At 42.5% G+C, this 14,933-nt stretch overlaps 2 protein-coding genes and 1 pseudogene across 2 annotated transcripts in view; 2 read left to right on the top strand and 1 right to left on the bottom strand.

The window, feature by feature from the left end:
- Positions 1–688: 688 nt before the first annotated feature.
- Positions 689–10,108, top strand: TMT1A (thiol methyltransferase 1A). Its single transcript, XM_025930067.2, has 2 exons — positions 689–1,551; positions 8,512–10,108. Exons 1-2 carry the CDS (start codon positions 1,054–1,056, stop codon positions 8,746–8,748), a joined length of 735 nt encoding a protein of 244 aa, XP_025785852.1. The 5' UTR covers positions 689–1,053; the 3' UTR covers positions 8,749–10,108.
- Positions 5,827–8,053, bottom strand: LOC147579177 (heterogeneous nuclear ribonucleoprotein A1-like; annotated as a pseudogene).
- Positions 10,109–10,233: 125 nt separating the features above from the next.
- HIGD1C (HIG1 hypoxia inducible domain family member 1C) overlaps positions 10,234–14,933 on the top strand; it is a 31,885-nt gene continuing 27,185 nt past the window's right edge. Inside the window, exon 1 of the mRNA XM_086713397.1 lies at positions 10,234–10,823. Within this exon, the coding sequence (XP_086569523.1) occupies positions 10,706–10,823 (118 nt within the window). The 5' untranslated portion in view covers positions 10,234–10,705. The remainder of the gene's footprint in view (positions 10,824–14,933) is intronic.

Raw genomic sequence — 14,933 nt, 5'->3', positions numbered from 1 at the left:
CGGGGGTGATGACTAAAGTGATGGGGTCACAGGTATGTACCTAGGTCAGAACTTACCAGACTGTACACTTTATATGGTTTATTGTATGTCAATTCCACCTCAAGAAAGCTAAATATGGAAGAGATATATTTATATAGAGGATCACAAATAATGAATCAACAGAACACTCCCTGTATCCATCACCCAATTTAAAAAAGTAAACGTTACCATAATTTTTGAAAATTTCTGTGTTCCCTGACCCACCCGAAAACCAAGGCTTTCTTGTTAAAAACAGATGAATGCTTGAAACTACTTTCTGTATACTTTAGGGTTTTAGGTTCCCCAACACGAATATTCTGGGGACTATTTTTATCTAAATTAGCTGAGTGACGGAGCAGTCACGCACAATTTGAAGTTGAAACTTGCCCTTAAAAAAATGGGAAGCCCAGAACTGTGACTCAAAAATAATCCTGTTGAGTTATGAACGTCTGAGAGCCTCGATCCAGAATGCAAAAGGGGGGAAACTCTCGTTAACTGTGGTCAGGCAAGCGTGTCTTCTCATTTCCTCTTTTTAAAAACAGGGCTGGGGGAGGAGAGGGACCAAAGGGTGACAGGAGGCGGTCACTTGGCAGCAGCCTCCTAGTACGGTTTAGCCAGGCTCCACCCACGGGTTCTGTTTTCTTTGCAGATGTCATTGGAGGACCCGGATGGGGTGTGTACGAGAGCAGCGTGCATATAACACTCCAGCAGGAAACCAGCGCTAGTTTCCAAACCCAGAGAAGGAGAAGCAGCAATAGATCTGGAAGAAGGGACTGTAATCAACTTTCCTTCTAAGGAGAAGCTGGGAAATTTCTCACTTCGCTTCCTGAAAACGAAGCTGAATCTTTTGCCCAGCGCCTATTAATTAGGTGAAATGGGCCTCTCGCCCACGATTTGACTTGAGCTGTGTCTCTCTAGCCCGGCCAATTCTTCTTTCCTCCGCAGCGGATTGGCTCTGGCTAGAAGCCTACCTCCTGCAATAAAGGAGTCTGGTTGCTGGGTCTCTAACCCGTTGATCTTTTTCTCTTGTTGGTGATGGCGCTTATCATCTTTACCCTCCGGCTGGCCATCGGCATCCTGTTATTTCCCATGTTCCTGCTGAACCTTCTGGGCTTGTGGAACCAGATATGCAAAAAATGGTTCCCCTACTTCTTGCGGAGGTTCACCGTGATGTACAACGAACAGATGGCGAGCAAGAAGCGCGAGCTCTTCAGCAACCTGCCCGAGTTTGCGGGCCCCTCCGGGAAGCTCTCTCTGCTGGAAGTGGGCTGCGGCACCGGGGCCAACTTCAAGTTCTACCCGGCTGGATGCAGGGTGACTTGTATCGACCCCAACCCCAACTTTGAGAAGTTCTTGATCAAGAGCGTCGCCGAGAACCGACACCTGCAGTTCGAGCGCTTCGTGGTGGCTGCGGGGGAGAACATGCAGCAGGTGGCCGATGGCTCCGTGGATGTGGTGGTCTGCACCCTGGTCCTGTGCTCCGTGCAGAACCCGGAGCAGATCCTCCAGGAGGTGTGCCGAGTGCTGAGGCCGGTGAGTGAGGCGGTGCAAGGGGGACTGGTTAGTGGCAACCACTATCCCCAAGGGTAGTTAGTTCTATCAATTTCAGGTGGATCAGACGTTCAAACATAAAAAGGGCAACTAGGAGAGAAGGCACTGTTGAATTTTGTAGAATCTTAGAGTTGGGAAGAAGCTATAAAGGGAAAGACTGATTCTGAATACACAAAAAGTGTAAAACTTCGACAGAGGGGAAAAAAAATACTATAAACACAGTAAAGTACAAAAACATAGAAGTATTTGCCAGGGATGATAGACAAAAAAAGGTTAACTTCCTTCGTATTAAAAGACATTACAAATCAAAAGATCAGTAGGATTTTTTTTTTTTAAAAAACAATAAGAAAAACACAAGAGAAAAAGAGGCAAACAGCAGGAATGGAAATATAAATAAAAATAGCCAATTATATGCCGGGGGCCTGGGTGGCCCAGTTGGTTGAGCTTCACCTTGATTTCTGCTCAGGTCATGATCTGACAGTCAGTGAAATGGAGCCCTCAGAAGGGCTCCATGCTGACAGTGGGGAGCCTGCTTGGGATTCTCTCTCTCTCTCTCTCTCTCTCTCTCTCTCTCTCTGCCCCCTCCACCCCCCCCCCCCACTCTCTCTCAAAATAAATAAATAATTATTTTAAAATAGCCAATTATGTGATAAAAATGCTCAACCTTACACGCAATTAAAGAACAAAATAAAGCCAGATACTATTTTTACCTATTAATACTATCAGAGGCTTTTAAGGCCAATATGGTATTATGGTTTTGGGAGGCAGGACATCTTCCTTTACATTGGAGGAAGTGCCCTCTTTCGAGGGTAATTTGATAATATCAAAATTTATCAAAATATCAAAAGGTGCACAGAGTCTTTTCTCCACTAATTTATCCCATAGTTATACTGCACAAATATGCAAAAACGTGGCCATATGCAAAGATATTGGTTAGAGTATTTATAATAGCATAAATTGGAAATAACCTACATGTCCATCGACAGGAGGCCATTCAAGTAAACGGTCACAGAGTATAGAAGAATTCTGTGCAGTTGTTACAAAGAACAAGAAAGGGTTACCTATGTTGATATGGAAAAAATCCCTAAGAGATCATGTTAAATGAAAAAAAGCAATCAAAGCATAGACAATTAGGTAGAGTATAAGTGCATGGGGTATACATATGTATGCATGTGTATATATACATACACACACATATACATACACATATATATGTGTGAGATATACATATATATGTATATGTATATATGTGTATACACATATACATACACACATATATGCATATGTATATATGTTAAAGTGTGGGATATACATATATACATATATATGTATGTGTATATATGTATACACACATATATGTACACATATATATGCATGTGTATATATGTTAAAGGAAATGACAGACAAAAAACTATTAACAATGGTTACCTCTTGGGAATGGGATTGGATGCAGGAGAAGAATCACTTTTTTTTTTTATTTTATTTTTTATTTTTTAAAATTTACATCCAAATTAGTTAGCATATAGTGCAACAATGATTTCAGGAGTAGATTCCTTAGTGCCCCTGACCCATTTAGCCTATCCCTCCTTCCCACCACCCCTCCCATAACCCTCAGTTTGTTCTCCATATTTATGAGTCTCTTCTGTTTTGTCCCCCTCCCTGTTTTTATATTATTTTTGTTTCCCTTCCCTTATGTTCATCTGTTTTGTCTCATAAAGTCCTCATATGAGTGAAGTCATATGATTTTTGTCTTTCTCTGACTAATTTCACTTAGCATAATCCCCTCCAGTTCCATCCACGTTGTTGCAAATGGCAAGATTTCATTCTTTTTGATTACTGAGTAATACTCCATTGTATAATTATACCACATCTTCTTTATCCATTCATCCATCGATGGACATTTGGGCTCTTTCCATACTTTGGCTATTGTTGATAGCGCTGCTATAAACGTGGGGGTGTGTGTGTCCGTTCGAAACAGCACAAGTGTATCCTTTGGATAAATGCCTAGTAGTGCAATTGCTGGGTCATAGGGTAGTTCTGTTTTTAGTTTTTTGAGGAACCTCCATACTGTTTCCCAGAGTGGCCGCACCAGTTTGCATTCCCATACTTTTCATTTTATATCTTTTGGTATTGTTTGGAATTCTTTATACTTGCATGTAATTTTTACCTATTACCTTTATTATTTTTTAATAGTTTTATTCTAAACATAGTTGAACATAGATAAAGTATGGGTGTCTCAACATTTGAATTCACTGCTCTAGTAGAACAGGATGCTCTGTAATCCCCAGTTTTATTTTCTAGTAGAGAAAGTTCCTCAGGAAGAAAAGGACTTGAGATGGAGTTTACAGGCAATGATATAATTCTGTCTTTGGTTCAAGGATAGGCCAACATCAAAATAGTAAATGAAAAAGTTCTGCCTCTTATACCCAAATGCTGGGTTTTTGTGTCCTGAGACTGGGCACTAACTGGGCAATGTTAGCAAATGTTTTGCTTACAGTGTTATCCCTACAAAACAAGTAATTCTGACCCCCGTTTTAATAGCACTCTTAAGGAGATCACATTCTTTGTAGCCTTCTACTCTCTACTGAATATAACCAGGAGCTTTATTACATTGTCATTTAACCTTCACAACAGTCCTTTAAAGCAGATACTGTCTTCATGTTGTTTTGAGGAAACAGACTCAGAGAGGTTAAGAAATTTGCCCAAGGTTACACAGCTAGTAGGTCTCACTTCCTTTTATTTATTATTTATTATTTTTGTTTGTTTGTTTGTTTAGAGAGAGACAGAGAGAGAGAGACAGAGCGTGAGTGTGTTGGGGGGCAGATGGTTTCTAAATCTAAATATCTAGCCCAGATCTTTCTTCTAACCCCAAATCTGCATATCCAGCTCTCTATTCAATAGTCACCTGAATGGGTGACAGGCATCTATCTCTAGCTTAAACCTGTGTGACCCTTGGGGTAACACTGGCCTCCGTGGGTCTCCTCCTTTCTCTCCTGCTCTAGTCTATGGATTTTTTTTTTTTTACCCAATCAGGAAATTCCAAGTTTTCCATTCCTGAACTTATACTTACATTCCTGTCCTATACTTACCCACAGAAATGGGAAACTCCCACCTCTAAGCTCTCTGCTTGGGATAGGCAAGATTAGGGTAGATAGAAGAGGCTAAGAAGAGTGTGGCCATCATCACAGGTTTTGGAGGGGATTTGGAGGTCCCTTTCCCCTTACTTCCCAAAGAGGTAGATAGGTAGGAGACTTCTGAAATCCCCGATAGTCTATACCCTCCACTGTGTCTATACTTCACCTACATTTATAGGACTGCCCTAGATGAAAGCAGCAGTTGCTAATTCCTACATGACAGTGACTTACGTATCACATCCACCGAATAAAATACCTAATGACACAAAGGTACCGTGACTTCAGTAATGCTTTTGATGCTTCAGCGTTTTATTATTAATTATTATTTATTATTTATATAGTATTAGATATTATATATGCAGTATATATTATATATTATATATTATTATATATTAATATTATATATATTATTTATTATAATTTATTATTTATTATTATTTTTGAAAAAGACACATTTATTCAGTGTCATGATGAGACTATTACATTTAGCAATCAATAGCAGGGGTGCAAAAAAAAAAAAAAAAATCTACACTAAAACCCTTTGTTGGGAGGCTCCCGGGTGGCTCAGTCGGTTAAGTGTCGACTTCGGCTCAGGTCATGATCTCATGCTTTGTGGGTTCGAGCCCCGCATCAGGCTCTGTGCAGATAGCTCAGAGCCTGGAGCCTGCTTCAGCTGCTGTGTCTTCCTTTCTCTCCACCCCTCCCCTGCTTGCACTCTGTCTCCTTCCCTCTCTCAAAAATAAACAAACACTTAAAAAAAAAATTTAAAAAAAACCAAACCTTTGTTGGAATGCTTTATGCTTTCCGTAGAACAGAAACTAAAATACCTTGTTATACAATTAGTCACAAATACAGTCCTCGAGTTTTTTGCCCATACACATGAGTATTGTCTAAAACGTGTCTTCTTTGTAGCAGCTAGGCCCTGCCACCCCTGTGCTTGGCTGAGTTCACAAATCTGTTGGAACCTGTAGCTTCCCTGCCACTTCTCTGGCTCTTCATTCCTGCTAAGCTTTGTGTCCTGGTAGCAATTAAAACCTAAAACCGTCCAACTTCGGCTCAGGTCATGATCTCACGGTTTGTGAGTTCGAGCCCCGCGTCGGGCTCTGTGCTGACAGCTCAGAGCCTGGAGCCTGTTTCAGATTCTGTGTCTCCCTCTCTCTGACCCTCCCCCGTTCATGCTCTGTCCCTCCCTGTCTCAAAAATAAATAAACGTTACAAAAAAATTAAAAATAAAATAAAATAAAAATATTTTTTTAAACCTCTGCCACTGCCATAGCTGCTGCTGCTGCAACCACCATAGCCACGCTGGGTTTGTGGTTTGGCAGAGTACTGGCCTCCACCACCACAGGGGCCAGAGCTTCCGCCCCCCCAAATTGCCTCCTTTCCTGGGTCTAAAGTTTGAAGACTGGCCGTTGTAACTGTCAAAATCATTACAGCTTCCGCCACCTCCAAAGTTGCTTCCATCATTACCAAATCCGTGACAGCCATCCCCACTGCCACTGTATCCATTGCCACCTCGACTGCCACCAAAGCCACCTTGCCCACTGCAGTTTCCTCCACGACCAAAGTTGTCATTCCCGCCAAAACCACCTCTGTGACCACCACCGAAGTTCCCAGAACCACGTCGACCTCTTTGGCTGGACGAAGCACTGGCCATCTCTTGCTGAGATACGGCTCTTCTGACTTCACAGTCGTGGCCGTTCACAGTCTGGTATTTTCGAATGACAATCTTGTCTACAGAGTCACGGTCATCAAACGTCACACAAGCAAAGCCTCTCTTTCTGCCACCGCTTCGGTCAGTCATGATTTCAATCACTTCAGTTTTCCCCTACTGTTCAAAATAATCTCTCAGGTGATGGTGTTCAGCGTCTTCTTTAATGCCACCGACCAAAATCTTTTTCACGGTTAAGTGCGCACCAGGTCCCTAAGAATCTTCTCTCTCTCTCTTTGGTTCCACAACTCTCCCATCCACCTTGTGTGGCCTTGCATTCACGGTTGCGTCCACCTCCTCCACAGTGGCATAGGTGACAAACCCAAAGCCTCTGGAGCACTTGGTGTTTGGATCTCTCATTACCATACAGCCCGTGAGCATTCCCCATCTGGCTCCTCAGATGCTCATCGGTTGTTTCAAAGCTCAAACCTCCAATGAAAAGCTTCTGTTCAGGCTCTTTAGTAGATTCTGACTTAGACATGATGGCTGAGGGAGGGGAGACTTTCACGATGCTGACTTGGCGGTGTCCACGGGCTGGTGCTTCAGTATTTTAATTCATCATATCATTTACATCCTTGTGACAATGGTACAAAAGTGTAAGACATGCTTATTCAGTCTCAGGCAATGCTGGGTGTGGATTCAGACTCTCCCACAGGTTTGCAAAACAGAACCCAAGAGCAATTCTCAGATGAAGTAAAAAAAAATTTTTTTGTATGTATGTATATAAAGTTTATTTATTTTGAGACAGGAGGGGAGGGACAGAGAGAGACAGAGACAGAGAATCCCAAGCAGGCACCATGCTGTCAGCACGGAGCCCCATGCAGGGCTCGATCCCACTAACTGTGAGATCCTGATCTGAGCCAAAATCAAGAGTTGGGCTGACTGAGCCACCCAGGCACCCCCAAATTTTTGTTTTTAAATAAAAGTAGAAGTTAAAAAAAATGTGCCATTAAAAGGCAAACAACAAACTGGGGGAGACATTTGTAGTATATGTTGCCTTATTATACTAGATGCCCCCACTAAGCAGTAAGAAAAACCCAACACCCTACTAGAAAACTGATGAAGGACATAACAGACAAATCGGAAGAGAAGAAATCCAAATCGCCAATAAGGTTTAGCGAAAGATGTTATCTATATTAAGGATATTAAAGATGTACACATTACTGAAAATGAAATACCATTTTACCCATCAGCTTGCCAAGGATACAGAGGAAAAAAGGATTGAGAAGAGTTTATTGGAAATGGGCACTCATATGCATTGCTAGTATGAATGTAAACTTGCTATGACTCTTCCGTAGGGCAATTTGACCACCTGTACCAACAGTTTAAGAAGGCACAGACTTTGGACTCAGCAGCTCCACTTTTTAGCAAGTTATTTTTTTGGAAGTAATTAGAGGTTGTCACAGAGATGTACGGACAAGGCTATTCACTGTGATAGTATTTATAATGATGAAAAACTGGAAATAACTTCAATGAGAATGGTCAAAGGAGACATGGTACCTTCAGTGGTGTGCAATGTTGTGTGAAAAGTTTTTAAATCATGTTTTAGAATAATATTCGAATACATAAACAAAGCAGGTTACAAAAGAGAATGTACATTCTAATCCTAGTTTTAGGGAAAAAATAGATATTCACATAATATGAATTTTTTAACGTTTATTTGACAGAGAGTGTGCATGCACAGGAGAGGGGGGTGGAGAGAGAGAGAGAAAGAGAGAGAGAGAGGAAGAGAGAATCCCAAGCAGACTCCTTGCTGTCAGCACAGAGCCCAACGTGGGGCTCAATCCCACTAACCATGAGCTCGTGACCTGAGCCAAAACCAAGAGTCAGACGTAACTGACTGAGCCACCCAGGCGCCCCTATATGATCAGAAAATATGTGTTAATTGCCTGAAATTGGCAGCGCTGTATAAAATTTGACAGAAGGTGAGACTATTGGCCAAAATGGTGCCTTAGCAGGTTTTAATTTATCCATGCCTTTTCATGAAGTTAGCCTCTGGGGCCACTGAAATTGAAGCTTCTTCAGTCATCTTATAAACCTGTTCTGACAAAACCAATATGCGGGGTTTGTTTGTTTGTTTGTTTGTTTGTTTCTCAGGGAGGGGCTTTCTATTTCCTGGAGCATGTAGCCGCTGAGAGCTCAACTTGGAATTACTTCTGGCAACAAGTCCTGGATCCTGCATGGTACCTGCTGTTTGATGGGTGCAACCTGACCAGAGAGAGCTGGAAGGCCCTGGAACGGGCGCGCTTCTCTAAACTTGAGCTGCAGCACCTCCAGGCGCCACTGCCCGTGGAGCTGGTGCGCCCTCACATCTGTGGATATGCTGTGAAATAGCAGGAGCGGGGGCGGAGAGCTGCGTGGCTCAGATGGCTTAAGGCTACAGTTTTATTTACACTCACAATACTAATTGGGAGAAAGGAAACCTTTTTTTTCTTTTTAAGTAAAGTTGAATTTCATCCCTAGAAGTTTATGTGATAACCCGTTTAGCCATTTTCTGTTGGCTCCCAGAGGATCAAAACCAAAGCAAACACAAAACAGGACTCTCCCTTAAAAGGAAACACTGGGCTTTCATAATTGAAGTTTACCATTATCCCCAAACTTAAGTCTGTAACTTCAAAATCCTCCCAGCCGTCTTTTTTGTCTTTTAATATCATAGATTTTTATAATTTTTTCATGTTTTATTTCTGAGAGACAAAGAGAGCGAGCACAAGTAGGGGAGGGCAGAGAGGAGGAGACAGGATCTGAGGCAGGCTCTGTGCTGAGAGCAGAGAAGCCAATGTGGGGCTTGAACTCAGGAACCATGAGATCATGACCTGAGGGCAAGTCAGACGCTTAACCGGCTGAGCCACCCAGGCGCCCCACAACTGTCTTACTTACATGGTTACCTGACAGATTTTAATTGTACCCGCTTTTTGAGAGCTTGGCGCTATAAGTCGTCAAATCACTCAAAAGAAGACTTTGAAAGGGGAGACGTGACAAGATCTTAATAACTCACAAATTGAATAAAGAAATCCTACCCAGGCGAAAATCCTGATCTGAACAGCCCAGATTTTTTCAGAAAGAAAGCTGAATGCATGTGTTGTTCTTAGGATCGCGGGGCTGGTTTTCAAAATTAATGGACCAGGATGCCACACCTAGTTCTGCCCAGCTTTACTGTGTTTTCTCCAGTATTCCACCCACATTTGTTTTCCTGCATTCCAGTCTTCAACTCTTAAGGTGAAGAGTGTGCTTGACCCGTTAGTATGTCCATAAAAATAGTTGAGATACTTAAGGTTCTTGACTCCATTTTCCTGATTATGTGGCATATACTTTGCTGGATGTCTTAAATTGTAGGCAAGGAAAAGGGCCACTGTAATTAGGAAAACCTTGGGTAATTAGGTACACTTTGTAAGAACCCCTATAACCCAGGCAATCTGTGAATCTGTCAAGAAGTAGACACATATTTTGGAGATAATTCTGACCAAATGTCCCCTCTTGTCCCAAGATGATTTCTTTGTTCCTTGCCACTCTGGGAACCTCTGAAGTGTTAGGTTGGTCAGAGGGCTTAAGAATAGCGTTTTCAGCAATAGTCTGTATGTATTTTAATAAATTTAGTATATTTTCTGAGATGACTTTACAAAAGGACTATTTTAATTATCAAATCAATACGTTCATATAGATTTTAGGAATGGAAATAAATGGTTTATGTCTTTGCTGGCTTGGCTTCATTTTTTTCTTTTTTTTTTTAATGTCTGGAAGGGGAAAATTAAGCTATTTGAACATACAGATTTATGTTTCTAGAGCCAGGTAATTGCTTACAGAAAGCAGAGGGAGGATCAGAATGGATTTTGAAAAGTTCAAGTCCAAAGACCTCCACTTGTAACATTCATAAAGCAAAAAGGAAGGAAACATAACGATTCTAACTCTCTTGAACATGAAGACAGTTACTGTTATGGTGAGGTTTGGATAGTTACCAAAGGCCTTCTGAGCTCTAGAACAGGGATCTCCTCCCTCTGCAGTCGCTCCGAAGTAGGGACCTCCTTAACCACCCCACTTCACTATCGGTTAAGGTAGTCCAGTGCTTGAGAAATATGAAAAACCACAGGTTGACATGCTGAAATGTTATCAGCATGTTGAAAGGAATGCCATATAGCACAATGTACTAGGTACATTCTTATCAATTCCCTCTTGTCTAAGTGGTGTGGCAAAGTTGATCCTTTCTGTGGAGAAATAAAGTTTCTTACATTCCACGAGTTCCCGAGCAAGTCTAAGAAGCCCTAATTCCCGAAACTACAAGACCTGTCTTGACATCATGGCTGCCATAGCACCTCCCCACTGCTTTCCTCCACAGGCCAGAAGACACACGTTTGTGGTCATTCCGACAGCCTGTGGAAGTGACCTAAGCCCGTGCAAAATGGAAACCGGAAAAGGTAAAACGGGTCCAATGTCTTTTGGGTCCTGTGTTGGTTAGGATTCCTTCGATTGCAAGTGACGTGACTGTTCAACCAAAAAAAGGCATAAGCAGAAGAAAGACCTTCAGACTCAAATTAGTGAAAAGCACAGGGGCAGAAAGCCTCCCGCACAGCTTGAGCAGGGCTCAGCTGATGTGATCAGATGTCACATCTGCCCTTCCTGACTGCCCTACCAGGTGGTGAGTCTGTGGAAGTGGTGCCAATCTTCATGCTTCCCCAGGGCCAAGGCCAGTTGGAAAGATCAAAGCTATTTTGCAAATGCTCCACCCAATTTCTGCACTGAGTCTCAGCCGGCTCTTGTTGACAATCTGGGGTCACAAGTCCATTCTCGAACCAGTCATAATGTTTAGACCAAATGGATTAGGCTGATTTGGCTCAAGTAAAGGTCACAGTGCTTCATCCCCGGGGCTGAGCACACCCAGACCCTTGTGAACGGAGACAAGGAGACTTGTATATCCTCCAAATGAAACAAGGCTAGGGGAAAGCGGGAAGGGAGGCTGAGAAGGCACGCCGCAAATGCTCGTTATGGGCACATCGCTGCATTTTGATCAGACCCTGTTTGCTTCCGGGTGGTGGATAACATAGTACCGTGCAGAGAACCCTGGCTTTTCACTAGGATAGTTGCATGCAATGAGGAAGAAAAAAGACAAAATGACACTGGCTTTGGCATCCAAGTGACTTAGGTCAAGTCCTGGTTGTGTCATCTGTTGACTGTGAGACCTTGGGCAAGTTATTTATCTCACTATCACCTTCTTTATCATTATTATTATTATTATTATTTGTATTTTAGTCAGTTCATATACAGTCCAAATTGGTTTCAGGAGTAGAACCCAGTGATTCATCACTTACATATAACACCCAGTGCTCCTCACAAGTACCCTCCTTAATACCCATCAGGCACCTAGCCCATCCCCCACCCACCTCCCTCCATCAACCCTTGTTCTCTATCTTTAAGATTCTCTTGTGTTTTGTTTCCCTTTCTAGTGCCACTTTCCTCATCTGTTAATGAGGATAATATCTACCTCAAGGGTTACTGAGAGGAATTAATGAAGTGAAGCATTTGGTACTTAACGAATGTTAAACTTCATTCGACAGTTACTGAGTGCCTACTGTGTACTCCACCCTTGGTGCTTGGCTTAGAGCCCTGAATAAGCTAGACTTGTCCTCTGCCCTCACAGAGCAGAGGCATAGGCGGTGATAAATGCTAGGAGGGAGAAGCACCAGGCACCAGGAAAGCGGAATCAGTGGCCCTGGGGTGGGGGAGGGAGGGGAGGATCAGAAGTTTCCTTGAGGAAGTGACATCCGAGCTGAATTCCAGAGGGTATTAGTATTTCAGCCTAACAGAACAGCTGGTACCACACACAAATAAAAGGAGGAAACACAATGTGTTCAAGGAACTGAAGGCAGGCAGGGCTGGGTACGAGAGACTGCAAGGAGGATTTGGGGATGGCTGCTACTTACACCAGGCCTCTTCCTAATCTTGTTAAGTCCCTGGACCCATGAGCCCCGTACTTCATTTTAATGGCAAACCAAACCAAATACCATTGAAATTTCTTATGTTGATATTATAAAACACTCTGTTCCTAAGTGTTTTCATATTCTAATTGCTTCTTCTGAATTCCTACATATTTCATACTTGGATAGCGAGTGAAGCAAATATTGCATAATAGCACCTTTTGTACTCTTAACCCTTAACATAAGCCTTCCCCTTTGGTATTGCTTTAGAAGACCTAGAACTTAACTGAAATTCAATTCCCATTAATCTGTTAATGCAATTGGGAGCGTAATGATCAAGGAGCCTAGTGCCAACAAAAGCTAAAAAGAAAACTGTCCAGTAAGTGTCACTTGAACTCTTTCAATACCTAAAACCAAAAGCATTCAGGCTACATTAAAGAAAAACCAAGGGCGCCAGGCTGGCTCAGCCGGAGGAGCATGTGACTCTTGATCTCAGGGTTGGGAGTTAGAGCCCCACGTTGAGTGCAGAGATTACTTAAAAATAAAATCCTTACAAAATAAGAAAAGAATAATCAGAAGTCCCTGATCCATGGAACTGCCAGAATCAAGAACAGAGGACATGTTGATTGAGGATACAGGAAATGAACGTAGAGGGGCCAATATTCCCAATTTCTAGCTCATTTGGAAACAAACAAAAAAAGCAAACAAAACAACAACAAACAAACAAACAAAAAATAAAACATAGCAATTTGCTAGCTAAGCAAGTTATTATTTTATTCCTAAAGGAAATTTGGGGAAACTGTAGAGAATTACATACAAACAAGGACAACTGCCATTCAGAATTTACCGTTCTAAAAGTAAAAACCTCTCTGGGGCGCCTGGGTGGCGCAGTCGGTTAAGCGTCCGACTTCAGCCAGGTCACGATCTCGCGGTCCGTGAGTTCGAGCCCCGCGTCGGGCTCTGGGCTGATGGCTCAGAGCCTGGAGCCTGTTTCCGATTCTGTGTCTCCCTCTCTCTCTGCCCCTCCCCCGTTCATGCTCTGTGTCTCTCTGTCCCAAAAATAAATAAACGTTGAAAAAAATAAATAAATAAAAATAAAAATAAAAGTAAAAACCTCTCACAGCCTTAATTCAGGCTGTGTCCTTCTCAATCTTACAGGTCTGACACTGATGTCAACCTTCTCGTTGGAATGATCCTTCTATTCCAAGACTCTAATAGCTAATAATAAAAACTTTCATTTATTACATGCCTTCTTTATGCCAGGCACCAAGTTTTTACACAATTATTTCATAGAATACTCATAACTCTATAAGGCAGATACATTACCTGCAATTGACAAACGAGAAAGGGCCCGTGACAAATGGTCAATGTCACTTGCCCAAAGCCACTTACTGAGTGATCACACCAGTATGCTCATGAAACTTACCTGATTCCAAAGCCCAGCCCTCCCCACAATGTTGTGATGCTTCTTGAGGTCTCTTCAAACCCAAGTCTCTGTAATTCTGTCTCCTTTCTCTACCATTTCACTGTGAATGGTCCCTGAGACTCATTCAGTGTGTGTTTCATCCCTCGAGCCTTGCTTATACTCCTAGGTTGTGAGCTATCACCCGTGTGGAAGAGATTCTTAAACCTCACACTTTTGCCATTCCTTTGACGTTGAGAATTTAACATGTCAAAAACAAAACTCACCGTGTCCTTCCCTAAACAAGCGACATTTGCTAATTTCTTCAACTCCTAGGATTATTTCCCAAGGACCAGATAAAGAGACGCCCTTCTAGAAAGCATTTGCTGGCTGTTTCAAGAAGCTTCCTCTTTGAGAAATCCCTCGGCATTCACTAATACACTTGTGGGTATTAGTGCACAGGCCAGACACAGTGCTTACTACATAGCAGGTGCTCCCAGAGTAGTTACCGATTAATTCGTCATCAAATCCTCTTCTCCATACCTCTTAGATGGCCCCTTCTACCGCCTTTCCACAGCCACCATCTTAGTTTGAGAACTAAGCCCTGGATGATTACATGTACAGATTGAGTGTGGACAGCTCGAATCACAAACCATGTGTGCAGGAACTTGCTAGGTATTGCATGATTCAGGGACACAGCAGCAAAATAGCTCCAAGGTGAGGGGAAGATACGACATGTAGATAGAGAAGTAGAAAAACACTCCTTTTGCAACTGACTCAGCTTTCTTTGCCTTCACTCAATTCACCCCAATAACCTAGGATGGAAAAACGATAACTCAGCAAATAATTTTCCTGAGGCACAAAGAAGTGGTTTCCTAGGAAGGCACCAATGTCTGATGTAAGTCACAATCTCTCATGCCAGAAAATGCTTCAAACTGGTCTCCATGCCTTCAACACCCAGCGCCTTCAAGCTCCTAATTTCCAAAACACTTTACTCTAGCCATTCCTGCAACTCAAATTATGAAGGCAGCTACTCAGCTTCCGGAGTTGAACTGAGGTCGCTCAACTTCGCACTTGGGACTGTCAACAGACACCTCAACGCTTCTCCCTGCTGTGTAGGCCAGCGGGGAAAGGATGGGGTTCGGAGTGAGAACGTCTGAATCTTACTAACTGAATCTAATTGAATCTAATAGTACTAACATTGCGTCTTA

Source organism: Puma concolor, chromosome B4, assembly GCF_028749965.1.
Source record: "Puma concolor isolate L17-30 chromosome B4, mPumCon1.1.hap2, whole genome shotgun sequence".
NCBI classification, from domain to species: Eukaryota; Metazoa; Chordata; class Mammalia; order Carnivora; family Felidae; genus Puma; species Puma concolor.
This window is presented reverse-complemented; position numbering and strand designations above follow the sequence as displayed.

Bases quoted from the DNA above. Each gene is read 5' to 3' on its own strand.
- TMT1A (XM_025930067.2), top strand. From the start codon at position 1,054: ATGGCGCTTATCATCTTTACCCTCCGGCTGGCCATCGGCATCCTGTTA. The intron at 1,552-8,511 runs GTGAGTGAGGCG...TTTGTTTCTCAG, and splicing joins TGTGCCGAGTGCTGAGGCCG to GGAGGGGCTTTCTATTTCCT.